The following is a 27,821-nucleotide window of genomic DNA, read 5'->3' as shown; positions in this document are numbered from 1 at the left end:
GAGATAAGGCCAGTTAGTGTGGTGGTTAATGGAAGCCACCGCAGCTCTCCTTGACAGTTGACAGGAGAGGCAGGGACAGGGCCTAACCACAGACTGACTGACTGACTGACTGACGCCCCGTTTTCACTAGTGACTGAATCTTTCAGGACAAAGAACCACTGTTTGCCAGTTTCAAAACTAATTATGAAAAATAAAATGTTATGTTGGAGTATTGGTGTATATTATTAGGGCCGTCACCCTCAGAGCCGATGAGTTCATTAGTTGGTTTTAGTCGACCAAGAGTTTAATGGATTAGTCTTCATGCTTTTCCCCGCGTGCTGAATGAGTTACTCATCTAGTTCGCACTGGATTTAAAGAGTAGCTTTTAGTCATCGATATCTATGACCACTAGGCCTAGTTGACCAAGAGGTTCTTTAGTGTCCGTTCATAGTTAACATGCTGTCTGAACAGTTTCCAAAAGGACATGACCAGGGACGTGCACAGGACTTTATAGGGGCCGGTGTTCAAAGGCTGAAAAGGGCACCGTTAGCCCTTTTACACCAGCCAGGCTCCGTGCTGGAGCCGGTTCCCGAACGTAATCTCGCACCGGCCGGCACGTTCTTCAGACCGGGATTAATTGGTTCAGAACGTGACAAATCGGTGCTCAGCTGGCACCGGAAAATAGTTGGTTTTACCTCGCAAACCGTGACATCATCATCATCAGTGGGCGTGTCATATTCTAGGCTGTGAAGACGGGGAAAGTAGAGAGTCGGCAATCGGCATTGCACTCAACAGATTCATTCAACAGGAAGCGATTTGAGAGTACAATACACCATCCAACCAGAGTGGATAAAGAAATGCTCCAGAAATGAATATGCGTAGGGAAAGGCTTAACGAGTCAGCGTGAGAGCGCACACACCATGATATCTGATTTATTAATGCCAAATAATGGACGACGACCGCAATTGGCACTTGAAAAGTGTAAATGATGGATTAGTCAGTAGTAATTCATGACGGCCCGTTTAGCTCAGCTGGTTAGTCCGCTGCCTGTGCAGCGAAAGGTCCCGAGTTTGAATCTCTTGCTTACTTTATTTAATTTTTTTTGTAACGTTAATTAATTTATCCACTCTGGTGTCCCAAAAAGGACAATAACACCACCTTATGCAATTGCGGTCGTCGTCCATTATTTGGCATTAATAAATCAGACAGATATCATGCTATTATGTCATGTTCTACAGTAGGACTTACTACATGATACCCATTAAAACAAGTCATTCGAATAATAGAAGCATACTTTGCTGGAACTTTTAATTTCAAACGTATACAATGTGTGTGTGCGCTCTCGCGCTGAGGCTCGCTCTCCACGCATTATTTTTACCCGAGTAACGCCCCCGTTGATGACGGAGACGGTGGAATGTTGGTTCTGCTTAAATGGGTGTAAACGCGGGCCGGTTCGCCAGAGGGCACCAGAATTCAGAGGGTTGAGAACGGAGCTGGAGCTTGAACCGGGGCCCGGCCGGTTTAAAAGCGCTATGTGTGTGTGCATGCGAAGCTAGCATGCGAAGCTTGCAAGCCCAATTTTTGGGGGGGCTTTTTGGGCGGGGGGGGGGGTCCCCTTTTTATGCTTTTTGGTGATCAAATATTGAGTATTGAACTATAATAATCAGTGCAGGAGCTCACTTATCCTTGAAAGACACTTTTATCATTGACTTAAAGGGCCCATACATCTCCATAAATGTTCATTTTATTTTATTTAAAAAAATATTAAATATATATTAAAAGAAAGGCATAAAAAGGGCACTTTTTTATGAGGCACAAAAGGGCAGGTGCTCGAGCACCCTTTGGGCTCTATGTGTGCACGTGCCTGGACATGACGGTTCTTCATCTCCAGGTTTAGATGGATGCTTTTTGCATCTGGCTTCAAAAAAGACATCTAGTAGAAGGGAGTCTAGTGTCTTTTGTAGTGTACATCTAGATTTAAAACGGAGGTAATGGGACTCTAAGTAGAGCTGTTCGCCGTATACGCCAGACTCGTCTGCGCGCGCATCACCGGGGCAGAAAGGAACGTAATCCTGGTCAAACAAACGGGGCAGACTACAATATATTTGCATTTATTAGCCATGCCAGCAAACTAAACAATTAATCCATGCCAAAGCTAGATATGTAAAAGGTGAAAGACTCGCACTCACAGCCATGCTGATTTGGCAAAATTACATCCAGCCGTTTTCGTTTGAAACAACTTTTAGTCAGGAGAGTGTCATGGTTTCTCCATAGAGCCCCGTTGTACTTCTTTTAGCGCAGCAGCTCACGCAGGTAGGGGGCAACTTAAGTCACGTGACTCAAGTTGGTATTGCTGATTGGCTCGAACAGGGTATGTTTGTAAACAGCGAACAGGTCTATACCAAATATGAAGGTAGGGAGCACAAAGCTCTATCATACAGTACAACATAAGAAATTATAATAATAAATAATTCATCCAAAAATGAATGTCAGATCCCCAACAACAATGTGAAATGAACCAGGTGAAGATACGGTCACCACAGTGAGAATCAAACTCAATTCAGAAGGTGGTGCCACTGGCACTCGGAGATGTTCAATTACAATTTGCCTCGTCTTCAGAGTGCAATACAGAAAGACATGTCTCCTCTGTGTACACTGTCTGAAGCCTCTGCGTGAGTGTGCGTGAGTGAGTGAGTGAGTGAGTGAGTGAGTGAGTGAGTGAGTGAGTGAGTGAGTGAGTGAGTGAGTGAGTGAGTGAGTGAGGCACAGGGCTGACCCCACCCGTTTGACCTCTCTGGTGAGATACATACGCAAGATAAACTAAGAGGGTAGTATATAGGAAGAGGGATAACAGCCACGAAAATGAATAGGAGGCTATGTCCTCACAGAACACCCAACACACATCATAAACTGCAATAGCAATCAACTGCTTAAATATCAGGAATGGCAACATCAATATTGTAAAAAGAATAAATAGAAGACCCTAAACATGTCAAATATGTTGCTCAATCAAATAAGCCTCCTCTACTTTTACTGGTATAAACAATTTACATCTCACTCCATTACTTTGGTAGAGTCCCCCGTCTGCTTATTTTCCCAGAGCTGGTGAGGGAAGTAGCTCCACATCTCCCAGATAGATTCCTAATCACACTGTGTTACAGCAGCCGAGCAGCCCAGAAAAAAACTCAGGTTAGATTTCAATGTGGGACAGGAATAGAAGCTGTTCCTTGGCACTGGTAGCGTCGCAGGAAGACACAATTACGGAATGAGTTTCACCTCCCAGCTTGTGGCCAACCTCTGGTAGACCTCACCTCCTCTCCCTCTCGTGTGCTCTCTCTCTCTCTCTCTCTCTCTCTCACACACACACACACACATACAGACGCTGAGGCTGTTGAGGGCCTGAGGGGTCCAGAGAAGGGGGGGAGAAGAGAGAAAGAAGCATCGCGATAAGAGATGAGGATGGGTGAGTGCGAAAGCAAGGGGGGTAAGCGAGACCCAGAGAGAGAGAGAGAGAGGTGAATAATGGTGTTAGTCTGCAAGGATGTAGAATGAAGGTGATGCATGAGGGTCCATTACATGGCGTCGGGTGGAGAGAGAGAGAGAGAGAGAGAGAGAGAGAGAGAGAGAGAGAGAGAGAGAGAGAGAGAGAGAGAGCGAGAGCGAGAGCGAGAGAGAAGGGCACTCTCGAAACAAGCATGGCTCCTGTTCGCTACGGCTTGTAATTCAGCTCACAGGGAGCCCTGGAAATGATGCTAAATAAATGAAGTTACAGACTGGGCCCAGACACAGAGCAGGCACAGTGCCTGCCTCAGGAAATTGAAAGCTTACACAAGTTCAACCTAGGGATCTGTTGGGTTTTACTGGGGTATAACAAGGTCACGGAGGAGGAAAGAAAAGTTCATGTCTCTTGTGGGCTTGTTAGCACATGGGTGGGAGTTAGCGTCTAGCCAGCTAGCATGTTGGCAACTAACACTTAACCAGGCCATCAGGCTGCTAAACGAACAACGAACAATAATCGCTAAACGAACAATAATCACTATGCAACAACCATCAAATGCACACAGCACACACACCCACACGCACACACTCACTCAAACAAACAACACACTGCAGCACCCACTCTCCACACTTTAGATCACACAAACACACTTACACTTTATATTTATTGATAAAGGATTTGCACTACAACTCGTACACCTACTGTGAATTGTACCTAAACTGCACCTCGTCCATTTATGTCTTGCACTATATAGTATTGTATATTAGTACACTGCACAGTATTGTATATTGTATGGTAACTACGTCTACGAACATTGTACATATGTCTAAACTGAACACTGTGACCTCTTTTTTTACTTCTAATCTTTACTATGTTTTTATTTCATACTTATCTTGTCATGCACAGTCTCTGGAGCGCAACAGTAAAAAGCATTTTGTACAAAAGTATTCTGTACCTCTGTATGACAACTATTAAAGAAACTTGAACTTGAAACTAACTAACTAATATTAATTAGAGGAGTCATTCTCAAAATGGGGTCCGAGGACCTCCAGGGGTCCCCAAGGAGGTTCCAGGGAGACTCCAGAGAAATGAGGAATAGTTTAATTTCACTATATAAAAAAGCAGCCATTTACTATTTGATTCACTAGAACAGCGGTTCTCAAACTACAGGTAACGACTCGTGACCCAAAGTGGGTCTACAGGTGACAGTGGGGTTGCACATTGGCAAGTATTTTCTAATGTTCTGGCAACATATTTTTGCTAAATATGCCTAGTTTTATAAATGTGTATTGATAACATATTGCTGTAATAAAATGTTCTAATAAATATGCAGCATGATCAAGTTCAACAACGTGTGCTTTTATTTTGATATGTATATATGACGTTATGGGAAATGCACCGTCTTCACCAGAGTCAGACGAGATACGGATCAGCTAGTTTAGCAAAATCACCTCCCCCAGGGTTTTAAGCTAGGCTAGCTGATCCATATCTCCTTCCATTAATTTGTGCTAAACTAGGCTAGCTTGCAGCCGGATAGCTTTCTACTGAACGCACAGAGGGGAAATTGGTATCCATCTTCTGGTCAAACTCTGGAGAAAACAGTAAAGCGCATTTCCCATAATGTTAGCATGTTGCTTTAAAGCAAGCCAACCAAACCAATGCTCCTTTGTTCAGTAAGACTCTGCTCTAAGCTGGCAACTCACAGGCAACAATAAGTATACTGAATATAGTATTTATTGGCTTCCGTGTGGTTCAAAAGCTGCTGAAGGCTAAATGCATTATCGGTTGGGGTGGCTAGGTAGTGTAGAGGTCTAAGCACTTCTCCCACCGCAAAGACTCTGGGTGTCAGCAGTAGCTCCAGCTTGGTTGGTCATCCCTACGAACACAATAAGGCAGGGGTTGCGGGTGAGAAGCCAGTGGGGGTATGAGTCCTGGTGGTCGCAACAGCGACTCCTACTGGTCGGTAGGGATGGGTACCTTTCACATTTGAACCGATACCGGTACCTGTGAATCGATACCGGTACCCAACGGTACCTTTTTTCTGTACTTTAGTCTCAAGAAATTTTATTTACCTACCTCAGTCGTAAAAAAAAATCCAAACTTCAAATAACTACAATTTAGACAGTTTTCGGCTCGTCATTGCTCCGACTGCTTTGTTGTTGAATCAAGTCAAATCCTAGGTAAGCATATATTGTGTGTGTGAACGTTGACATGAAAAGAAAAAAGTAAAAAAGAAAAAAGGTACAAAAAAAAGAAAAAATGTCTCTTATTTTTTTTTCGGTTTCTCACTTGATTCGATACTCGGTAGTACCGACGTGTTTCGGTTCGGTACCTCAAAAGTACCGAATTCGGTACCCATCCCTACTGGTCGGTCAGGAAGATGAAGTTGGAAAACCTTGTTCCTCTGAAAACGTATAGTTGTATGGTAGCCTGAATCGGGATAAGTATGCCACCGAAAAACACCCCGACTGTGGCTTCAGCGCACTAGAAACAAGAACTGGTGACAACCAAGATGGAAATTAGTAAACAGTCGCTTGCAAACACAGCAGCTTGATTTCCGGCGGAATTCCACTAGTGGGTGGTTTGCGTTCAGACCGGGTAATAATGACATGACAGCTGAACAACACTCAAATAGTGTAACTCTGTCCTTCCGAATGTATTCAGTAGAGAGAGATGACTATGAGGGCCGTGCCATGTGATGAACAGAAATTACATATCTGCAACAAAATAGGAACAGTGCTTTTCTTCTCAGAATATAGAGGCTACAGAAGGGCCGGGGGGTGGAAGATAGAGAAATTAAAGTCAATAAATTTTTTATTTAAAACTCCCATGAACGATCTTTTAAGCATTCAAGATTTGTCTCCCGTCCTGCAGATCTCGGCCTCTAGTTTGCCAGGTTTCTGCTGAACAACGACAGGAACTCAGTTGAACCCAATTACATCTTTTGACAACAATGGCTACTGCTGTGCCCCCAGAGAACAGCACCATCAAAGCCTGATTGAATCCAATGTTGAATCGAACATTGAAATGGGACCTTGGGAATGGAAATGGGATCACGTGATTGGTGTGAATACTCAATATAGAGAGTATATCCTGTAGACACTGCAAGTGTATACGTATGAGGCTTTTATTCATTATATATATTATTATTATTATATAAATGCGGAGGATTCAGAGATACTGTCTTCAAGTTGCACGAGTAGTTCACACACACACTTGATTTCCCTGACTCATATATATCCAAGATGCATCTAGCAGACCCCCCCCCCTCCCCCACCCCCGGCCAAAGAAAGATATGCGCTTGGCAGCCAGATGCTGCTCACTTTAGTACCTAAATTAACTTTTCATCTATTTTCACAGCCTCAAGTGCCAGCTCCATAGCAGGTTAGAGAAAGAGAGAAAGGGAAAAAGAAAAAGGGAAGAGACCTTTGATTCGCTCTGGCACCGTGTCAGTTGCTATGGGAACGGGTAGTGTGTGTGTGTTTGTGTGTGGTGGTGGGTTATAAAAAAAGGAAAAAGAAAAAAAACACACTTTGCGGTCACCATGGTTACGTGCAGTTAGGCGACTTACAAATGTGTGTTTACGCAGCGCACGGCGGCGTGTGTTTAGGTATTTGCTCGTGCCGCAACGAGTGCCCGACGTTAGTCACTGGAAACCGAGCCGTGTGAGAAAAGTGAGCGAGCATCCGCAGCGGAGGAGTCAACCCGGCGAGGGGGGTTAATATTATTAACGCTCATTTCCTTTCCACTTGACATTCTAGAAACAGTTTAACCTAAAAAAAAAAAAAAAAAAAAGCGGCTAAGCCTTACATCAACCTTTGATCCGTGCGCTGCGCTCGTCAGGAGCGTACAGGTTCAGTGTAAGGGGTGATGAAGACAAGGAGGAGCGTACAGGTTCAGTGTAAGGGGTGATGAAGACGAGGAGCGTACAGGTTCAGTGTAAGGGGTGATGAAGACAAGGAGGAGCGTACAGGTTCAGTGTAAGGGGTGATGAAGACAAGGAGGAGCGTACAGGTTCAGTGTAAGGGGTGATGAAGACAAGGAGGAGCGTACAGGTTCAGTGTAAGGGGTGATGAAGACGAGGAGGAGGAGCGTACAGGTTCAGTGTAAGGGGTGATGAAGACAAGGAGGAGCGTACAGGTTCAGTGTAAGGGGTGATGAAGACGAGGAGAAGGAGCGTACAGGTTCAGTGTAAGGGGTGATGAAGACGAGGAGGAGCGTACAGGTTCAGTGGAAGGGGTGATGAAGACGAGGAAGAGGAGCGTACAGGTTCAGTGGAAGGGGTGATGAAGACGAGGAGGAGGAGCGTACAGGTTCAGTGTAAGGGGTGATGAAGACGAGGAGGAGCGTACAGGTTCAGTGGAAGGGGTGATGAAGACGAGGAGGAGGAGCGTACAGGTTCAGTGGAAGGGGTGATGAAGACGAGGAGGAGGAGCGTACAGGTTCAGTGGAAGGGGTGATGAAGACGAGGAGGAGGAGCGTACAGGTTCAGTGTAAGGGGTGATGAAGATGAGGAGGAGCGTACAGGTTCAGTGTAAGGGGTGATGAAGATGAGGAGGAGCGGTATACTATAAATTCCTTAATTTGATTATTCCGATCCTCTAAAGGAGTTGTGTTTTCCACGACAATCGCAGGTTGGGATTTCAAGCCATGGACACACCGTCTTCCTCTTCCTCCTCCTCCTCCTCCTCCTCCTCTTCCAGGCACGGTGGTGTTTGATCTGGGGCCAAGGGACGCTGGCCAGACATTCAGCCCAGACTCTGGCTCCCTTCTCTGGGGCATAGCGAACACTCTAGCCCCCTGCTGAGAGGCCTGGAGGAGATCTAGAGGCCAGGTGAGCCATATAAAAGATATCATCTACCGAGATGGGAGGGGGGGGGGGGGTGTAGAACCGTGGAGAGGAAAAAAAACACAACTTAAAAAGCAGATATTTACTCTTACAGAAAAATCAATAGGTGGAAATCAATATCCCAACCACTGAGACTCATTCATTCATACGGTCCAGCTTTGTTATTTGCCAATCCGCCGACAAAGAGCAGCGAGGACAATCAGCGAGCTCTTCAAATGTCACTTTCACACAGAGCCGACAACAGTGAGGCCGATTCAGCTACCGACGGAGGCAGAGAGGCTAGCGCCTTTAAAGGAAGGATTACGATTTTGTGTGTGTGAGAGAGAGAGAGAGAGAGAGAGAGAGAGAGAGAGAGAGAGAGAGAGAGAGAGCAACAGAGGCACAGGGAGTGACAGACAGAGAGACAGAACAAGACGGAGAGAGAGAGAGAGATCCACACAGCTGGATGAGATCAAGCAGGAGAGGCTTCCAAAAAGTTTCCTTTGGCAGGATGAAGCAAAACAAAACAAGAACGGGTGAAAGAATGTGAGGAGCCATTAAGGAGGGAGAGAGAGAGAGAGAGAGAGAGAGAGAGAGAGAGAGAGAGAGAGAGAGAGAGAGAGAGAGAGAGAGAGAGAGAGAGAGACAAAGGCACAGAACAAGACGGAGAGAGAGAGAGGAGAGAGAGACAAAGGCACAGAACAAGACGGAGAGAGAGAGAGGAACAGGGAGTGACAGACAGAACAAGACGGAGGAGAGAGAGAATAGAGCTACTGAGAACATAATCATGTCTCAGAGAAGCCTCATCGTTCATCAGGCAGATGATTAACCCTCTCACATTCACACACATACATGTACACACACACACATACATACATACATGTACACACACACACATAATAAAAGCTGAGGGCACATGGATGAAGCCGGTCGGTTTAGTATTTAGCCCCTCCTCAGCGAACTGGACGGAGATTTTTCTCTGCTAAATCGTGACAGGAGAGGAAGAGGGGGGTTTGGGGGAGGACAAACTGTCCCCCCTGCTTCCGTTCTTGAGTGGCCTCTCTTCTCTCTCTCTCTCTCTCTCTCTCTCCCCCCCCCTCTCCTCCTCTTTGTAGCCAAGCGCTGAGTAATGGCATAGAGTGAATGAGGTGAGCGACCAAGAGTGAGAGAGAGAGCGAAACAGAGAGAGGGCGACAGCGAAAGAGAGAGAGAGAGAGAGAGAACAACCGAGAGAGAAAGAGAGCAACAGAGAGAGAAGGCGACAGAGAGAGAGAGAGACAGAGAGAGAGGGGAACAGAACAGGGTGGATGAGAAAAATAAATCCACTCAGTATTCTATTACAAGACGAGATGGGCTGCGGAGGTAAAGTAATGTATTTCTCATGGCGGTTTGGCGGGAAGGGGAGTGGTGGTGACGGGGGGGCATAGTATAGACGCAAACGTAACGCATCTATATTGACCCGCGAATCAAATAAACCATTTATTCTGCCTCTTACCTCACCCTGAGCGCGGAGAGCAAACGCACCCCCACCTCCCGCCGCTTACTCCGTTCCCAGCCCCCCTCCCCCCTCCGGTTTCTTCTTCACCACGCTGACGCACAGGAGGCAGTGCATCTGGACGACTCAGCAACAACACAGTTTAGGGGCTGCTTATATATATATGTGTACAGATCCCACACACACACACACACACACACACACACACACACACACACGCACACATGCTCATCCTGTCCTCCGTATAGACTTGGACTCAAGTCACTCACTCCGGTAGATTAATAAGATTTGGAAATGGACTGGAAATGGAGATTGTTCAGAGATGCACGAGAAAGCCTGTTAAAAGTGCATGGAGGCGAGGTAACTTAAATGCAGACGTTCAATTGTCTGGAGGGTTTTTTCGGGTGAAAATGAATCGTTTAGGTGCACTCATTAAAAATAAAATCTATAAAATAATCGTTGGATGAATCGATTACTTAAATAGCGGTTAGTTGCAGCTCTATACTTCCTCATACATACTGATACAAGCGGAATACACTCAATATTCACGCCATACTGCTTTCACCAATCCCATTATTTGTATAAAAAAAAAGGACACACTTCTCCAGAAACGTGGAGAGACTGGAGGGCGGCAAGGCTGGTCGCCTGGGCACTTTGCTCCACTGGGCTCATTACTCCTCTAGGGGCGATGGGGGGGGGGGGGGGGGGGGGCTGCCAGCCTGAATTAGGGCCTCCCCTCGGCAAGGAGCCAAATGCATGGTGAAAAGGGCTGCGTTCGAGAGCTCTCTAATACATGGGAGAGAGGTTGTTGTTCCATAACTAGCTGTGTTCGTTCCAAAAGGCGCAAATGAGTGCCGTTAATAATGATAAGTCAAATATTTAAAAGTTGTCGCTGGAAAATGCCCCTCGTGAGAAATAAAATGAGCAAGGCGCCGAAAATGGCGTCCAAGTCAGCGCCTGGACGGAGCGGACAGTGTGGGTCTGAGCGAGGCTCGCAGGCAGGAAGCAACTACACGTTCCGTTGTTAAAAGAAATAAGGAAAAAAGGAATGAATCATACACTGCTGTTCTGACGAGAGCCCTGAAAGCCTAGAACATTATTAAGTCTTGCACAGCCATACCTCTCTCCACACTATGTTAGCGCTGTGCCTGTGCCAGCCAGCGCCGGAGAGAGGTCTGGCTGAACCTATTATCGGTCCACTATAAAAGGGAAAAATCTGGCTTGTTCGTATTTCATTAAACCAATCGAATTAGGCAATTTTTGCAGTATGCTATAAAAATAGGTTGCCATTCTTATAAGTAATATACAGACATACATTCATATATATATATAGGCTATATACATATAGCCTATATATAATGTGTATATTCATATTCACAGTCAATTTTGTAACTAGGGATCTATGATATCAGCCGGGCTCTAGAGATAAATTGTTTATTTAAAGCTGTATCATCAGCAAACAGTGGACGATACGTTTTCCATACTGCCTACTGTTTCCCTGGCGTATGTATGGCTGACAGTGACGCGGCTGCGTGGCAGGCAGAGCGGCGTGAGGGGTAATGGGGGGGAGGGGGTCGATAAGGACTGAGCTCCCCAGCTCTGTTACCTAATCTCTGTAGGGGAAAGACCGTGGCGTCACAATCAGGGTTTCCGTTAGAATTTTTTTTTGCAGGTCTGAGTGTCCGGTAGATTTCAATCTACCGGACAAATGGGATAAATTCCGGTCAGAGTTTATTGAGCTTAAAAACAATTGATAGACCTATATAAAGAATGACATCATCAAGGCATTTATAATATTTTAACTTAAAACTAGGCTACTTTTGCGTATCAGTCATTAATATATTCCAAATAAAATAAGTCCCTCGAGACTTCGTGCTGCTGCTGCCGACTTAAGGTGTCGGTGGGCAGTCTGCCCGACCTTAATAAACAGCAGTCTGTTATAATCACATTTTTATGAGCTAACTAATTCCGTTATATTGGACATTTGTATTAATTATATCAAGCGAAGAACTGAGAAATTTGGCACCGCTGTGTCAGCGCGAGCTGGCTGCTGATATATTTACGTGAAGCATGGAGCACTTGGAGCAGGCAGAGCAGAGCAGTGGTGTCAGCAGCGCCCCCACCCAACAGCTGAATTGCCAATGGCTGAATTGGAGTACTGCACCCTGCCAAGCCATGCTTCACGTAAATATATCAGCAGCCAGCTCGCGCTGACAGCAGGATGTCATTATTAGACCGGCTGCTTGGTGAGATTGTTTCGTTCATCGCATAGGCTATATAATTTTAGCCTATTTTAATACAATTCAAATAATCTAATTGTGTTTAGAGGGAATTATTTTCACCGGACATTATGACCGGAGAGATTAAATATGTCGGACTTCAACAGATTTTGCCAGTCAAATACCGGTAATTACCGGCTAACGGAAACGCTGGTCACAATAGGGAAGGGGGAGGGGGGGGGGGGGGGGGGGTCAGCCTTGGATTGACCATGGGATGAAAATATAAAAAGTGTTTATTAAACCAATGCACCTGAAACAGGAGTGTGGGGAGAATCTACTGCATGGCCAACACCTAGTCCAAGCTCGCTAGCTTAGCATGTCTGTGAGAGATACGGCAGTAAAAAGAAGAAGCTAATGTTACAATTTTTTAACATAAACTAATTTTGGGGTGCAGTTTTGAGCATTTTTTTGTTTTGAGACGGTTGAGTGCCGGAAACGTTTCTGTCACGGTATTTATTTTATTATCTATTGCCATTCATAATTCAGCGGTGCACCTTGTGCATACTGTTCTGAGTCTGTCTGAGCTGGCAGTCGGTATTATACCGCCCTCTAACGCCTTCGGCCAGTAATGCACCCCGTTAGAAATAAGTTGGTTTATTTTCTCTACCGAGCTGCGGCATGGGGCGGGTCCTAAACACTCCGGCAAAACACACGCTTGTAGGGATGCTTTGGACTACTGACCCCCGTTGAAGAGCAATGTCCAACAACGTCGGAGGCACGATCGCTGTGGATAACTGGAATGGCGATGAGATTATTAGATTCTTTTTTTTTCATTACTTCAAAGACCAGGTAAGGACACCATATATGAAAGCTTGCGTTGATCTGATATTTATTTCTACTGCGATTGAAGCTATCTGTGTTATAGCTGTTTGGCTGTTGGGTTGCAGGAAGGGGGGGGGGTCTAAATCACATTGCATGCGTGCACGACAAAGGATAATAGTGATGATCTAGCGTTGATTTCAGGAAGATCCGAAAACAGGGACCGAAACTAAAGCCCGCCGCCCGCCAGGGGCGGTCTGTTTTTACCTTTGGCGCATGACACTTAGAGGGCTGCCCGCCGTGTGGCGTGTAGACGTGTAGTTCATAACGATACTCTTGTGCGAGTACAGATTATAGCCGCTCGTCTTTTTTTTCTCCGCCGCGAGATCGTTAAAAAACTACAAGTCCCACATCACACTCAAGTCAACGGTCCAATCACAGTAGAGTGACGTGACTGGTTTCATGAGAAAAAAAAGCAAATGACCAATCGGAAGCTATCATTTGGCTTGTTTACTTCCGTCTGCTCTAGTCTATATCGGACCTCCATGAGCTAACGTTACTGTTTAAACAATGACCCAGTCAACTATTCACTTTTAGTTTAATACATGACGAGGCATTGTCTAACGGTATCTAGCTGGCTAGCTACTGATAGCTGCTGATATCAACAAATGCTCCAGCAATAGTCTACTCGAGTGCATAATACCTCCGTTCCCTCGTTAGCTAGCTTAGCTAGCTCTCGTTAGATCCATCTGTCCCAGTAAACTAAATTGTCTTAACGTTATCTACCGGGCTAGCAGTAGCTACAGATAGCTCCTGATATCAATGTCTTATAACATTGATTGAATGCGTATTCTAGCTGAGGGCATGTTGAATGTGATTTGACAAAAGAACCGTAACGTTAAATAGGGTCCAGCTGCATCGCCGGAGAATCCTTGCATGCTGAATGTAGGGTCTAGCTGAATATAGGGTCTAGCTGCAGGGCCGGAGAATCCTTGCTGGAGCTGGAGGCTACTCAAGTATACACACAGACAGTGGAGCTGTTTGCAGATAGCAAGCATTTTGACTTATTGCGTGGTGGCGATGTCTCGCAGATAATACAACTACAAGTATGATTATATAATATATATTTTTTTTTTTTTTAAATGTATATAAAATATATATATATTTTTTTTTAATCAAACCAATTTTGGCAGGTAAGAAATATGCTTGGCGGGTAGACTCTTCCCATCTACCCGCCACTGGCCGGTGAGTCAAAAAGTTAATTTCGCTCCCTGTCCGAAAATCTGGCGAAAAATGACAACATGTTTATTGAATTACACAAAAACGCTGTTTGTGTCTTTTCCCTGGAATTGCTCAGAAGCGGCCGGACTATGTTCATATTCAAAACGGTATAAAACAGAAATGTACGGATGAAAAAATTATCTGTTTTTTGCACATTGACCAGAAGCAGCTCAATGAGACTCGACAGCGTTATTAGACCAATAGCTATACTATAAAATATAGGTTTAGGTCTACAAAGTACAACTACGTTTACATGGGGTTAATGGACGGCACGGAAGTGGTCACTTCCCGGAAGGGGCGTGGCACTCAGTGTTAAAAATGTATCCTTTGTTAAAAAGAGACAAATTAATACGCCGATGGTGTACAAGATGTTCTTATGTTAATTGTCTTTTCCGTGGCAGTTTCAGGGGCTATAGGAAGGTGTAGTGCCGTTTTTCGTGTTCCACCCTCTGTCCAACGCAATGTATTTCCCCATTGCCCATTTCTAAATCGTCTCGTTTAAAACAAATAAAGCATTAACATTTGCATCGTGTACCTTTCTGTCCTTATTCATCCACAATATAACTCAACATGAAAATATGTGCAATTAATCATAAAAAAAGATGTCCAAATTTTATTTCAACCAAAATAATGTTAGTGATAGAAGGGAACTCATTTTGTGCAAAAATGTAAAGCTTTTCAATTTCCATGCGGCAGAATTGTTACAATAGCCAATAATCCATTTTCCCAATGATGAATCCCTATACGGGTGGAACAACCAGTGATGTCAGACTACACCTCCCTATAGCCCCCTGTTGATGTCCTGCCCTGAATGAGACTGAGACTAAATTACAGTAGCTTTTGTCATTCAACGCCTGATGGAAACCTACCCAGGTCTACAGCTCATAAGACAATAGGACAAGTGAGGCCTAAAGTATTAACTGAATTGGAACAAATGGCCGTCTTAAGATTCATGTTTCTCATGTCGATTATAAGATAACCATGACATAGAAACACCTCAGACAAAATATCAACTCTAAGATAAGAGGATATTTTTTAGTTTTGCTTTTTCTTATCCCTCCGCTAGTGCTGCTTAAAAGTGTCCACTGTGGGCACCAGCAAAGCCTGCAAGGCCAAAAGCAAAGACAACGCTAAAGTGTTGATTCAGCTTCACAGGGATGGACATATAAGCTGTGGCAGCCCCGCACACACACACACACGCACAGGGAGATGCATGAGCGAGCATGTTAGCTTCCATGCGCACACACACACACACACACATACACGGGACCATGCATGAGCAAGCATGCGTGCGCACGCAAACACAACCTCTCAGGGCCTGACCAGCTGTCTCGCTCCCCCGTCTCCGTCCAGACCCAGAGGAGCAGGAGGATATAAATCACAGCGCAGGATGAAGACGTGCGCGAAGGGAGCGCACGTGGTCTGTGGGACATACATGCGCACGTGCACACACACACACCTGCTCCAGCCTTCCGAGACGACACTGTCACCGTGTCTGGATTGTGCACACCGATTACAGCAGGTGCACACACACACACACACCAACACACCCCTATGATTAACAGTTAGAAATTAAACAGCCACATGCAGGTTTTATGGTGGCATCATGTGGGAGCAAATGTGTCGCGTCCTAGTGGCGCGTAGACGTCTGTATGTCTCCTTGCTAGACGAACTGTGGAGCGAACAACCTTTGCCCGTGCGTGTGCATGTGCATGAGTGTGTGTGTGTTGGTGCCAACGCGGAGCAGAATGCGTTCGATGCCAACAGCTGATAACAGAAAAGGTCACATTGCATAACAGGCATCGGTGTGCGTGTGAGTGTGACGTAACACTGCGATAAAACACAGGAGCGAGAGAGGGCAGGAACAGGAGGGGGAAAGGAGAGAGATAGGTACAGAAAGAGAGACAGTGGGAAGGATGAGAAGAGAGGAGGCGAAAGCAGGGGAGGAGAGGAGAAAGCAAAGGAGTGGGGGAGAGGAGAAAATAAAGCAGAGGAGGGGAGGAGAGGAAAAAGCAAAAGGAGAAGAGAAAGCAGAGGCGAAGAGGAGAATGCAAAGGAGGGGAGGAGAGGAGAAAGCAGAGGAGGAGAAGAGAGATGCGTTCGGTTGCTGGTCATCCACCAGCAGCCTAATTGAAGCAGACCCTTCAAAGTGCAATAACGTGGAGAAACTCTTCAACAGGCAAACAGAGCTTCCACTGAGCAGAGGTGAAGAATAACCCCACCCCCTCGCCTCGTCTCAAAGCTCAGCTAAACGAACGCGTAAATAAATAAGGGCTCAATTAAAACGGGCTGGGTTGTGCCAGCTCCGCACGCAGAGATCTTTGGCGGTGCTGATGGGGCCAGTGGGCCTCTGAGGAGACCACAAGGGAGGAAGGGAAAGGAGAGAGGGAGGATAGGGGGGGGGGGGGGGGGGGTAGCCACAAGGACATTTAGGGTTGGGTATTGTTTTGAATCTTTCTTACATTCCCAGTGCCAAAGCAGATTCTTAAAAAAATATATGCCGTTTGCTAAACAGCGGCAAGAATCGATAATTTCTTTCTTTTCGTTTTTTTCTTCTTCTTCACGCAAACAGCGGGTGGCCACTTTAAACGTGATGAATGTCATGTGGTGTTCCATCAGAGAGAGTCCATTGTACTTCCATCTGTAACTCTCCCTCTGTTCCCACTAACCTGCCTCTGAGAAGCAGCCCCTCAGGTGGAACACATGGCTGCGGCACACTGCTCAACAGTGGAAGAGCATTTTATTTGTTGAATTATCATCGTATTGTAAGATCCCCTCACTAAAAAAATCTATCTATGCAATTTGTTATAACTATGTTAAATTGTAAAGAGTTAATTATATTGTTTACAGTTTATTTTTTTTTCTCATATTTGTATATTCAGATCCAATTTTATCGCCTATATTTATGTCTCTCCTATTACCCTGCCCATACCTGTACCCCCCCCCCCCCCCTCCCACATGCTGCTACTGTATGATGCCCGAATTTCCCCAGGGGGATCAATAAAGGAATCTCTTATCTTATACCGGTGCCACTCTACCCCGTTCTCCACACCCAACCCCGGGGACCCTATTTGGACTCTGAGTCTGTATCTTTTCCGTCACGCTGGTGCTTAATAACACAGTGAGTCCGGAGAGGCGTCGTGAACATGCCCCCGCGCTGAACCATCCCTCCCTGGTCTCCATGAATGAAGACCCTCCGCACCAGGCAGGGCGATGATGACGTTACTCTGAGGAGATGAAACCCGAGAAGTCGCATCCTTTGTTGCTGGAGAGCGAGAGGGAGAGCGAGAGAGCGAGAGAGAGAATGATCTCAAGTCTCACACCTTTGGCCTTGTTCCCGGTCGGCAGAGATCAGCCCTGTGGCGTGTTTGCAACCCGGGGAGCAGATCAAGAGAATCGGAAAAAAGAAAAATATTGTTATTCAAGAATAGGGAAGAGCCAGTACGACCGGTTCACTGTCGATATAGTGATTCTTAACTTTGAGTAGCTATCACCTCATACACGAGGACCGGTCCCCAACCATTATACGTTGACTAAATGGTACATAGTCCATTAATTAGGGGTCACTGCACAATCCCCTTTTCTCTATTAGAGGAAAAAAACCTGAAAATCAAGTCGCTTTGCTTTGATTTACAACATGCTACACGCGACTTTCTTAATATCAGGAACAATTCCTCTGATGAGGATCCCCTTTTTGCACCGCATCCCCGATTGAGAACTCGTTCCAAATCTTAGAAAGCACACTTATACACTACCTAGGGGTCTCGTTCTCCCCCGTGTAGTGCACTTCACACAGTGCCCCAACTGGAATTAGCCCTTGTGAACACACTGTTAAAAAAAAAAAAAAAAAAAAAAAACAGTCCAGTCTGTAAAGACACACACTGTTAAAAGCGAATGCCACCGCGCTTCTTGGGTTGCCATGGCAGCGCCGCTGGCGAGGGGTCGCGACGGGCAAAAACCCTGGCGTGTTGCGCACGTAAAGAGAGGGCAGGCGCTGAAAGGAGGTATTTGCATTGAAACATAAGGTTAAATGAAGCGCATTGAGGCACGGGCACGGTGGAGGAGGGGGAGAGAGAGAGGGAGGGAGAGAGAGAGACTCTCTCCTCACAATGGTCCCACCGACATGAGACCTACATTTAAATGGGAAAGACCAGAGAGAGAGAGAGAGAGAGAGAGAGAGAGAGAGAGAGAGAGAGAGAGAGAGAGAGAAGAGAGACTCACACTCAGGCAGAAGGGAGGGAGTCTTATTTTTGTTTCTTCAATTGTGGGCTGCCTCAACACACACACGGCAGTGGATTTTTCAACTTGGCCCTCATCAGTCGTGTCTCTGATGAAACAAACACTGACAGCCTCTTTACATTTCTAAAGGCCCTTGCAGCAGCTGGGCTTGTCCCACACACACACACACACACAGGGCCTTTGAATTGGAGGCCTAGCCCCAGCTGGAGCCTGCAGGAAGAAGCCGACTCTGCACAAAATGGCCCTGGCTGCACGCTGTTGCACTCTCTCGCCGTGCTCTCTCCACTGCTCTCGTTAACACACACACACACACACACACACACAGTGCGTGTCATGTTCAGTTAAACAGGACAACACAGCCGCACATTAGTGCTTGCTACCTCACTCATTACACAACATCATGCTTAAAAGCCAGTCATGAATTTATGAAAACACAGAATGCAGACGCTGTGTAAATATATAAAGAAATCATTCCAATCAAAGAGAGGGGGGAGAGAGAGAGAGAGTCTGTCAACATGCCAGGAAAGACCATTAAAGACCCAGGCCTTCATCCTCCCAAGAAAAAAAAACACCAATTCTGTCTTTTTCTACTTTTTTTTGCTCCGCTCACACCAGCTTCTATCAATCATGGAGGAAAGGAGTAATTGTGTTGCCTTGTTTGCTTTTATTAAGGGCCCCCCTCTCTCTCCCTCTATTATTTTCATGAATGATGAATTTTAATAACATTCGCAGATAGTACGTGTTGGGGGGGTGGAGAGAGGGAGGCAAAGAGGGGTTAACAACTCACACTCGTGTTTCAGGGGAAATGGTTAAGCCAAGCATGTATAATTGTTTTACGCTAATTAAGGGGGGGGCCTGGAGAGGTGGAGGGGGGTTAAATCGGTAGGAGCCAAGAGTCCTGTGTCTCAAAGCTGAGGGTGGGGGGGGGGGGCCTCAGGGGCCAGGTTCCTCCAGGTTGTTGTGTTGGGCCTGGTTTGGTCAGAGCCAGACTCATCACACACACAATCACACGCATAACAACCGCAGCTGCACCACACAACCCCCGGCAGATGTGTTACACACGAACATAAGGACAGACACACACACGTAGTGCACGGAGACGGACACACACAGCACATTATCCCTGCCCCAAATGTTCTGTCTCAGTTCCAATTATACACCACGTTATGAATAGAGCACATAACCACGTTATGAATAGAGCACATAAATATAAATAGGCCCCGTCCAATTGTAGAGAGCAACGTGGACGGCCGTGTCATCTGGACTCAAATAAACTGGGGAGATTATTTTTGTTTCGTTTGTGACGTCCCGTTAGTCATTATTACCGTGGAACATCCTGTTTCCTCAATTCAGAAGGGAAAAAAACTTGACTAGATCAAGAAAAGACAAACTTCAACGCCAATATACAAGAGATACGGCACGGACCACTGAGGACAACGTGGGGGCGAGATAAAATACACCCATCGCGGCCTTGAGAGTCCGATTGAGTGTTTCTCAGCTTTTTAGGAAGAGTGTGAAAACATTTAAATGTGCCAATCCCATGGCATCGACTTGATAGGATACACTGTACGCTGGGCAAAAAAAAGCACAATGAATCAGCAAGACTTCACAGCAGTGAGTAGTGTAGAGAGAATACCAAAGTAAAGAAACGCACACATTTGGCCCCTTGGACTTATTTTTTAAAGTATCACGGTTGTTTAAAACCATGTGGGTCAGTTAAATGACTGAATAAATGTTTATCATAAAAAAGGGCATTTGCTATTCTGTTATGTAATATCAATAATACTCAAGACTGGAGCTGGCCTGTTTTGAACGTAAACGTGATCAAAATCAATTCCTAGCTCGCGGTGCAAAAAAAAAGAAAAACATCCCCCTGGAATTGGGAGAAAGGGAGGGTGGGGTGGGGGGCTGAAAGCATGAAAACAAACCTCTTTGTGACGTCACATGGACTCGAATTTATCGCAAATAAATGCCTGTCTTCCCTTCAAACCTGTTGCTCAGTTTTGCAACCCTTTGAAGGGTCTTCTGTCAAGACTTGGCAACTGTCTTGCCTCCCTCCCTGTGCATGCTTTTGGAATTATTAAAATAAAAAAGTGCGAGGAAACTAGTGGATACTTTTTTTTCGTTTTTGTTAGAAGCTCCCAAAATGTGGCCATGGGGAGGGAGGGGGGGGGGGGGGTTGCTAATGCTATCGTGACTTCAGCACCAATGCATTCGTGCAGACATGATGATCTGCCTGATGTTGCAATTAAGAAGCAACAATGTGGCCATCGCGCGTGTGATAATGATCATTCACTCCAACAATGTATCAATGCATCAAAGACGCGCGAGAAACTTTAAAAGCATAGGGAGGGAGGGAGACACGCGTAAAGGGGGAGACCATGTTATTAACTTGGGCCCGTGCTGCTGGGCGCTGTGGACATTACCGTATGTTGTTTCATTTGAAGGACAAATCCTAAATATTACGCGGTGGGCTACGATACATATAAAACACAGGTAGAGAGATGGGCCTGGTATTGAAAGAAGCCCCTTCCCCACAAATCCGCCGGTGTCCCTTGCAGAAAGAAAATGGTTCCTCCTCGTCTCTCTGCTCCACACAGGAGCCTCTGCAATGCGCCTGAACACACAGCAGCCTCGTGGAGAACCAGCCCGTGTAGCCCGCCCGCCAGGCCGCCCACAGCTCGAGCACACCGGCCCCGCTGCACTCGTCGTGTATCGTGCCTTCGCCGGCTAGTGTGCACGGTGCGAGAACCATGTCCCCCGGGGCAGGGCAACAACAACACGACGGTCCGAGAGGCTTTGCTATTCTACCTCCGCGAAGCTCAACCCGAGTGCTGCAACATTTCAGAGGTCACATACACCGAGACGTGCAGTCACACTGAGAGCTAGGAGGCGGACATCATGCTCCACAGGAGGACAAATAGCCACAGCAGCCCTCAAACTATAAACTCTGTAGAGAGTCCCCACCACGGTGCCAGGGGTGCAAATTGAAGGGATATGTTGAATTGCGTCGCTCTCTCTCTTGCACTCTCCAGTCTTCACAAGATACACCGCAGATGTATTCTGCTGCTCCACCCAAGACGCGTCGAAACATAACACTTATTATCATCTCACTGCAGTGACTCCCGGCACCAGAAAGCGTGAATATCTGTGCAAATGACAGTTTATTATTAATGCTGCGAGAATGTGCTGAGCATGGGGGCGACATGGAGCCGAGCCATGGCCGACAGCAGAGTCTTCACGGAGCTATGGGGATCAAACAAAAGCCATTCTGAAAGCAATGAGCCAACTCCTTTTAATACAGTCTTTTATCAAATAATCACAGACAACAACGTGCACGTCTGGCTTCAAGACTATTCGAAATGCGCACCATATTAGTCTCATGTTGTCTCCAAAGCACCCGATGTTCAAATACAGCTTAGAGAAAATGTCCTGAAGAAACGAAGCAACGCAGAGACGTTGTTGACTAAAACCTCGCCGTCTCTTTAAATAATAAAACAAGGTGTAATGGTTAATAACACGTGGAGGGGGGGGGGACTCCAGCATGTTTATTAAAAGGCTATTTGACCCACATGTTATTATTTGACCCAGCTGTGTAGTGTTGGTATAACCTTCACCCAAAATCCACGATCATGAAAGTTCATGCATTTTTCATCAAAACGGGTGAATGCAAAAAAAACTTGGAAAAGGCGACCGCATGCATAAGCAACGTTAAATGTACTTACGTATTTCTTTTGAATGATATTCCTCTTAGGTCTTTCTTTGCTCATTATGCAATCCAAAAAAGAAATGTTTCGCTATAAAGAGAATGGCCACATGAATGTCTTTCTTCGCCTCTCAGTTTAAATCCCCGGCTCTCTTGGAGAAAAAGCTTGGTGGCTTTTGCAGAATCGTCGATCGTTCGGCGTTTTCCTCCTCGGGAGTATTTGGATGATGATAAATAAATCCCGAATCTAAGGCTCGACGACGAGCAGATACGGACACAAATCGAACTCACTTCGGCATAACATCATAGTCAAAACAATAGTAACAGTAACAACAACAATAACTTCCATTCGCAAAAAAAACAGCAGCGTCGCCTTCTTCTCTTTCTTTCGCTCATTCACTTCTTCACTCCCGGTTCTCTCGAACGACATGCATAATATCCTATACACGTGAAATCAACGCCGCCTGAATAAGAGTTTACATGTTGTTTTGACGCGAGGATTCGACGGGAACCTAATAAATAAAATTACCAAAAAAAAAAGGTTCGATGTCACGCTTTTTTTTGGGGCTGGAGCTTCTTGCAGTCGACGAGAGGACTCTCTCTCTCCAGCGGGGCACTGACGCTCTGAGCGAGGCGAAGCTCCTTTCTTCCACAGCGTCAGCCTATCACGTCGGTCCCCACCGCACAGCGGTAACTTCAAACCCACCTTTTAGCCCAGGGACCGAGGCCAAAGGACATTCCCAAGCCCGGCTTAGAAACCCAAATTAAATATACCCAACTGGGTGCAGTGTTTTTAATATGTGTAATTCAATTCACTATGCATTGAAAATGGGGGACCCTGATGTAAACAAGACAAACGTCTTTCTCTGGTCTGCATCCCCTTAACAATTGTGTGTATTGAGCCATACTGTATAGTACCCATTCTGCAATCTGTTAAATAAAGTTGTCATTCATTCATTCATTCATTCATTCATTCATTCATTCATTCATTCATTCATTCATTCATTCATTCATGTAGGTCCAACAGTCCTCCAAGGAGATGTGAGTGTGTTATTATGTTTGTTGTATCCCCCTCTGTCTCTGCACTGCGCCAACAAGCGTGTGTGTCCCCTATATCTTGTAATTTCCTTAAGTTCAACAACTGATTCATAAGCTTTTCATTTTTATTCATGAGATATATGAATAAACCACATCTATCCTATAATAAAGGCCAACTGATGTAAGAGATGGCTACAGCTGGATGGTAGCCTAATCTCTTTTATTTGCTTTCCATTCCATTAAATGAACTAAGATGAACTGACTTCTTGAACCAAAAGGAGCACCTTGTGGGAGTTAATAATGAGTGTTAGCAGAGACGGGAAGGAAGTGAGACATTGGAGCTCCCTCACTACTTCCACCACCAGCCCTAGGAAAGTAAGCAGACAAGGGACACTTCGAAATGAATGGAATGAATCGTAAAATACTGCTGATACCAGTCAAAGTGGAGGAGGCTTATTTGATTGAGCAACATATTTGCCATGTTTAGGGTCTTAGAAACATATTGACAATTTAATTTGGAATGTAATTCAGTGGCGGATTCTTTTTTAAAGGGGAGTTCTATTTTGGGTGCGTACTGATGACATATGTATATTAATTTAACCTTTATTCAACCAGGCAGGTTAATTAAGAAGAAATTCTTATTTACAATGACGGCCTGGCGACAGTGGCAAGAGGACAATTAATGAAGAAAAAACGACGAGAAAAAAAGGGGGGTAAACTAGGCAAACGATTCAGCTTTAGCATCAAATTGAGAACATATTTTATTTACAATATTGAAATGGACATTCCTGATATTTAAGCAGTTGATTTGCTATTTGCAAATCAGTTTTGTGAATGACATGTGTTGAGTTTTCAGTGAGGACATCGCCTCCAATTAAAGACTTCTTCCCATTAATTTCCCTGCCTCTCTTCCCTCTTTCTATATTCAGCCTCTTTGGTGTGAGTGTGTATCAGTCCTGATGCTTCCTCATTGGTCTAGTGGGCACAAGTGCCATTAGGATTTTAGTTTCACTTATAGTTGGCATTTGAGTCGCGGTACTTTGGACTGTGGGACGTGCAGTGATGTCAAATAAGGAGGATGCCAACTTTTAGCACACAGTGAACTATTTCCACCAAAGTGACACATTCGCACAATAACAACAGAAACAGTCAAATGCAAGACATTTTCACTTAATAGTGTGTTGAAACAGACTTGCTCGGCATTCATCTATGAGGGGAAAATGTGTTATATGGGCTGTTTCTATTGCTATTATGTTATATGAAATTCAATTCAATAAATCCCAACAACTGAACAAATCATCTTGTGAATATTGATTGGCTATATATCCAAGTTATCCTACAACACAAACAAAAGTGAATTAATGTACTTCGAATGATATGGCTTAATATATATATATATATATGATATATATAAGATTTCACCAAAGTCATGAATCACAAACATGATATATGACCTTTCCACCTCCCTCATATAGCAATGAAAAGCACCTGTCCTGCATCCTCTGGGAACATTTCCTTCAACACTCAAGATGGGCAGATAATTCAACTGTCATGAGCTACACGTACCTTCACTGTAAGTGTATGTGTGTTCATGTGTGTGTGTGTGTGTGTGTGTGTGTGTGTGTGTGTGTGTGTGTGTGTGTGTGTGTGTGTGCGCGTGTGTTTGTGTGTGTGTGTGTGTGTGTGTGTGTGTGTGTGTGTGTTCAGTAACCACCATTGTGTAATCCAACGGTCTATGACTGTGCGTTGACTAGTGTCTGCAAACCCCTCACTGACGGTTCAGCCCTTGGTATAGTCATGAGTCCATCATGCTGAGTGGGAGGGTGGCGGTGTGTGAATTTCACTGTCGGCATGTGTGTGTGTGTGTGTGTGTGTATGTTTGTGTATGTGCATGTAATACCACACAGTCATACTGACTATACACTAGGGAAATTAGTTTATTTTATTATGTGGCTCAGAGAAGAGCTTTAGTTAAAGATAAGAGATTTATAATGATAAAAAAATAAATATATATATTATATGGTATAGTCCAATTTGGCTTTGAAGCTAGCTTTTGCCCCTTATTACTAGAGCTGATAGATGGATATATCGTACGGTTATGTATATAACCATAGTTATATGAGTATAGTGATGCTTAGCGTCATAGTGGCAATACTCTTCACTTCAGTACTTGCACTGAATAAATTCTCACATGTACCTATACCATCATCTGTCTGGCCACACCCCTATCCGCTACCTACATAAGCAGGGGTGTGGCCATACCATCATCTCTTTCCCAATCTTTCACCACAAGGCAAGATCAAGGGGTCCTCGGTGAGTCCTGACACTGAGCGTCACTATACTCATATAACTATGGTTATATACATAACCGTACGTTATATCTCGTATAGCTCTGCTCAGCGTCATTGTGGCAACACAGGAGCTGATCAGAGCTGAGCTCGACAAATGAACCCGCTGACGCCCCCCACAACCATCAGAACCGGGGAGGACCCGAACCCCCCTAGTGGAGGACGGGAGGGAGTCGGATCCGACTGCGCGAAGAGGAGCTTAAGCAACTCAACGCACAGGGTGAGCAGACCGTGGGGCGTACCCACGACTACACAACGCACAACCCGCATGCCACTAGGGAACGAACGGAAGGAACAAACCCCTGTTACCACCCCTAATATCACGGGGTCAAGAGAAAAAAACCAACCCCGTGGCAAGGCCGTAGCAGCGGAGCGCGAAGAAGGACCCAGACCCAGAAGCAGTGGTGCAGTGCTGGTATAACTCGGTATAACGGCGTTATACCTCGGTCACTGAGGCTGAAGTACGCGCAATCGCTTTTTACATGGCATTATCCAACCGGACTCCCGGAGAAGCATGCAGCTGCAGAGCCGCAGAGCCAGCGGCGCTCTCTGGGCCGCGCGCTGACGGCCGCGCTGTGAGGCAATAGTATCCAGCTGCAGGACGAGAGCAGCCAAAAAAAACTGTGCATGCGCGCGCACGCGCATGGAGCGTTTGACCTACTGTCAATTTGCCACTGCACCACTGCCCAGAAGGGACTGGACCCCCCCGGAAAAAGGGGGCCTGGAGAGGCCAATGACGCCACAGCATCGAGACCTCACCAGGCGGTCACTAGTGACACCGCCCCCCACATCGCCAGCGTATTCGGACAGGGCCCATCCAAGAACAGGCCCTTCCCCCCTATAGCACGCCGCCTGGCTCACTGATCCTGGTATACTCAGGCAGTCACCCATCCAAGCACAACCCAGGCCTGAACCTATACCGCTTCCGAGATCGGCCGTGTTCAGGTTGGCATGGCTGTAAACTCGAAGCACTCAAGAGGCTACACCCACAGCGGGAGCAGGCAGCGCACCGGGGAGACGACCCCCAGAAGAGGTCGATCCCTCAATCCAGGCAACAGGCACTTGACCTGAGCCTGGAGCACTGCGGACTAGACAGGTGCCAAAAGGGGTCTGCTGAAACAGCACCCCGGCGGAAGGGGCGTATACTGGTATTGTTGTGCACCATGTCACAGCCTCCACAAACAACCCCCCGACTCTCTAGAGGGGTCGAGGCAGAGAAGGCTGACACGATTGGCAGACGCCATGAAACGTGTGGGGGCACACTCAACCGGCCTAACCCGAGAGTTGACTCCGCTACCAACACACGAGAGAACCAACCACCCCCTTGGTTCAACATGAGGTGGTTGTTCCTATAACCCCTCGAGAAAAAACTCCAAAACACAACTGCGGGTATACACTGGCTATACCGCAGTACAAGTGTTTCAGTTTTCACAAAGGGGTTATCCTAGGCCTACGGGTAGACGAAAACAATTTCGGACCGGGCCCGGCGGACCGGGACGTACACAGGGATGCCAGAGGAGTTCCAAAAGAACCACCTCAACAGCCCCCTCCCAGCCATGCTTAAGCAGGAGAAGAGAGGGCGAAAAGAATGGAGAAGGACCAGGCCCCCTTAGCGCAGCGCAAGGTACAACACAACATGGACCAAGCAACAGTGAGGGGTAATACGTAGTAACACAACCACGAACATCTCCATAACGTGTCCCTCAGGGTACCAGAACAGCAAATATGCGTCCCCGGCGGACAACAGGTTAACTGACCTGGAACGGCGTGACCAGAATCAGTCCCGTGCCCTAATCACGCCGACATCCCCAACACTAGGAGGGGGGTAGGTACGCATGTCGATCCAAAACATTATAGAGGGCGCCACCCAGACGGTCCCCTTCGTACCGCGCTCGGTGGCCCACCCCAAGGGCGTGAGATCCCTCTACCTATGCTTTGATCTATTCCGTTAACATCCCCCAGATATGAACGAGAATTTGTCGAGACAACACTGGCGCTCGGAAGAGACAACTCCATCCCAGTTGCCCCATAAAAACGCTGTTTTAATGATGAGCAACCAAGGCGCGCAAGCCCATGCGTGATTCCTATCAGAAGCACCCAGGGCCAGCACTATGTACACGTCGAGACCCAAACACATCAATGGATAGTCTAACAAGACACCAGACATCGTTCCTCCAAGCCGCCTGGGAGAACGACAAGAAGCCGTTTTTTTATTCTTTCTTTTCTACAGAAAAGAGAAAAAAATACAGACATGGGTCCCATGCGACGCGGCTGAGGGAAAAAACAATACCCCGTCAACCTACTCCATAAGGAGGGGACAGGAACCCCCAGAGAGACTTCCCACGTGAGCAACAACTTGAAAAGTTAATG

The 27,821-nt window shown here is 46.0% G+C and overlaps 1 protein-coding gene across 1 annotated transcript in view; it reads right to left on the bottom strand.

Annotated features, from left to right (window-relative positions):
• The window catches only part of jarid2b (jumonji and AT-rich interaction domain containing 2b), a 303,218-nt gene extending 280,588 nt beyond the window's left edge, over positions 1-22,630 (bottom strand). Inside the window, exon 1 of the mRNA XM_084312574.1 lies at positions 22,085-22,630. Coding sequence (XP_084168700.1) covers positions 22,085-22,129 — 45 coding nt within the window. The 5' untranslated portion in view covers positions 22,130-22,630. The remainder of the gene's footprint in view (positions 1-22,084) is intronic.
• Between the last annotated feature and the right edge of the window lie 5,191 nt (positions 22,631-27,821).

The sequence above is a fragment of the Notolepis coatsorum genome (assembly GCF_963971535.1).
Source record: "Notolepis coatsorum genome assembly, chromosome: 4".
In the NCBI taxonomy this organism is placed as follows: Eukaryota; Metazoa; Chordata; class Actinopteri; order Aulopiformes; family Paralepididae; genus Notolepis; species Notolepis coatsorum.
The sequence above is the reverse complement of the archived record's forward strand: the minus strand, read 5'-3'. Positions and strand labels throughout refer to the sequence as shown.